The 3,019-nt window shown below is 32.2% G+C and overlaps 1 protein-coding gene across 1 annotated transcript in view; it reads right to left on the bottom strand.

Moving 5' to 3' along the window:
* Window positions 1-1,309: 1,309 nt before the first annotated feature.
* LOC111083672 (CREB-regulated transcription coactivator 1-like) overlaps window positions 1,310-3,019 on the bottom strand; it is a gene marked incomplete at both ends in the record, with an annotated part of 12,690 nt that continues 10,980 nt past the window's right edge. The window contains one exon of the mRNA XM_022380322.1: window positions 1,310-1,576. Within this exon, the coding sequence (XP_022236030.1) occupies window positions 1,310-1,576 (267 nt within the window). The remainder of the gene's footprint in view (window positions 1,577-3,019) is intronic.

The raw sequence follows: 3,019 nt of genomic DNA, 5'->3' as shown, positions 1-3,019 counted from the left end.
GGTTAGCCTTAACTCTAAAAGACTATAAATATAGAGTACAACAGGGTTAGCCTTAACTCTAAAAGACTATAAATATAGGGTACAACAGGGTTAGCCTTAACTCTAAAAGACTATAAATATAGAGTACAACAGGGTTAGCCTTAACTCTAAAAGACTATAAATATAGGGTACAACAGGGTTAGCCTTAACTCTAAAAGACTATAAATATAGAGTACAACAGGGTTAGCCTTAACTCTAAAAGACTATAAATATAGGGTACAACAGGGTTAGCCTTAACTCTAAAAGACTACAAATATAGGGTACAACGGGGTTAGCCTTAACTTTGTAAGACAGAGTACAAATACAACGTACAACAGGGTTAGCCTTAACTTTGTAAGACAGAGTACAAATATAGGGTACAACAGGGTTAGCCTTAACTCTGTAAGACAGAGTACAAATATAGGGTACAACAGGGTTAGCCTTAACTCTAAAAGACTATAAATATAGAGTACAACAGGGTTAGCCTTAATTCTAAAAGACTATAAATATAGGGTACAACAGGGTTAGCCTTAACTCTAAAAGACTATAAATATAGGGTACAATAGGGTTAGCCTTAACTCTGTAAGACAGAGTACAAATATAGGGTACAACAGGGTTAGCCTGAACTCTGTAAGACAGAGTATAAATATAGGATACAACAGGGTTAGCCTTAACTCTAAAAGGCTATAAATATAGGGTACAACAGGGTTAGCCTGAACTCTGTAAGACAGAGTATAAACATAGGATACAACAGGGTTAGCCTTAACTCTGTAAGACAGATTACAAATATAGAACACAAAATGATTAGTACTACCTCTGATATCCAGAATGTAAATATAAATCACAATAGATGTGTCATGAGTCAGATGGTAAAATTTAAAGTTATTGTCTAATGATAACTAGGTGGTCCTGGAATACTAACGACCTCTCGTGGATTAAACCTGAACTAAGCTTTAAGAAAATAGTGTACCAGAGATACAATAAAACTTTCACATGCTTATCTAATACCAGAAGAAAACCTTTTAAGTTTCTTTACCTTGCATGGAAAATTCAACTCATTTAACAACTTTGACAAGAAACACCATACGTACAAGCTTCGTCTGAGCACATAAAGAAAGAGTAGTTCAACTTTTGTTTCTTGGTTATTAAGCACAAAGCCACATAATGGGCTGTCTGTTCTGTCCTCATCATAGATATCAAAACCTAATTTGTAGTATTATAAGCCTTCAAGTTTACCACCGAGACATTTTTCAAAGATTATGGATCTGTATCAGTAAGACCGTAGACCTACCATGACAAACTTGTCAGACTGATCAAGGCTTTCACCCACAGTGTCGTACTGCCCAAATTGTAGTTGTTGTATAACATTTGCCTGCTGATTCTGTTGTTGTTGATGATGAAGTAAATAGTTAGTATCTGTTAAGGAATTTCTGCTCAGAGATGAGCCAGGCCCAAGGCCTGGAGAGTTAAGTGGAGAAAAATGTTGAGACACTGGAGAAGTAGGAGCACTAGATGAGTGATCTGATGTGTTGTTGGTATGGTACGACCCCACAGGAATCTGTGAAGGTTGAGATTATCAAAACATTAACATAATCTGTAACACAATGAAAACTGTTCAGATTTATTACCTGCAAAAAATCAGGACATAAATAAAAAAAAGACAGTTATATATATATATATATAAGTAGAGCTGGGTGTTTAACTTGATTACCTATGGACATTGATTACTGTCATATATAATAGTCAATAAATCAAATTTACAATGAAATCAATTAGCCATGAAATTAATAAACTGGCAGAAATTAATGTTTTCAATTACTCCAACTATCCACATGTCTGAAATATTGTCATTGTCATGTTTATTATTATTTTTGGTTAATGAAATTAGTGTTACTGATTATTCCTGCTATCCAAAGAAACATTTATTTTTGATTAATTAAGTTTGATCAGCTTTATCCCTAACTTTGAACTGCCGACCAGAGAGAAGGCTGGCAGCACCCACCACCAACCCTTGGGCTAATGTAGTGTTAACTGAAGTGTAATTTATTGTTTTTTATATTACGTTATGTTGCTAATTTATTATTGCATATTGTTCATTGATATTGAATAAGGTGTAAAATTACTCTTTTTTTACATTGTAATTTATAATTTGTGTAACTGTTTTCTTTAGTGTTAAATAAACTATAATTTGACTTTTGTACATTTTGAACGTATTACGTTTGTAACACCACACGAGCATGTGCGTGTTCTGGTGAAAGTTGTGAGAGACACTGGTACGTCTGAAACCTGCAACTCTCTGATCGTTGTGAAGCAGTATTCTCTGTTCAATCAGTCATGCCAGACTTTTAAACATAGGATAAATTACAAATTAAAACAATAATCAAATCAATAAAGTGTTAAAAGTTGGATGTATCAAACATCTTATTAAGGTAAAAAAAAACAAGTACATTTTCTACTACATCATATTTTGTATTGTATAGACTAATATTATAAAAACATGATTAACTATGTATAAACCAGCTACAATTCATTATACCTGTCATTAACCCTAGTAAACTGTGCTTGAAGTAACTTGTAAAGCCATCACAAAAGTTTTACATCTTTTCTTTCACAAGGGAATGTAACGATATGCAACTGGCAATGTTTTAATTAATTGTTATTCACTTGAGCAAGTTTTTAATGAATAATGAACCCATTTACAGAACCTAACCAGGATCGGAACTTGAAATTACATCAGGCAAGAAGTTGACATCGTAACAATTTTGAATTTAAAACTGTTAAAAATCAAGACTTTTACAATGCACATAATAATACACAAGATTTACTGAAGTGTGTATCATGTTTGTTTACAAAGTTAACTTTGATAAATATTATATATATAATAAATACAAAATTTGAAGTACTATATAATATTTATATTTTAAATTCATGTATATAATAATACAAAGAAATTTTTCATCAACATTAGTTACCCACATCTTCAATGAAAAGCTAATATAAA

The sequence above is a fragment of the Limulus polyphemus genome, unplaced genomic scaffold (genome assembly GCF_000517525.1).
Source record: "Limulus polyphemus unplaced genomic scaffold, Limulus_polyphemus-2.1.2 Scaffold10620, whole genome shotgun sequence".
NCBI lineage: Eukaryota > Metazoa > Arthropoda > Merostomata > Xiphosura > Limulidae > Limulus > Limulus polyphemus.
The sequence above is the reverse complement of the archived record's forward strand: the minus strand, read 5'-3'. Positions and strand labels throughout refer to the sequence as shown.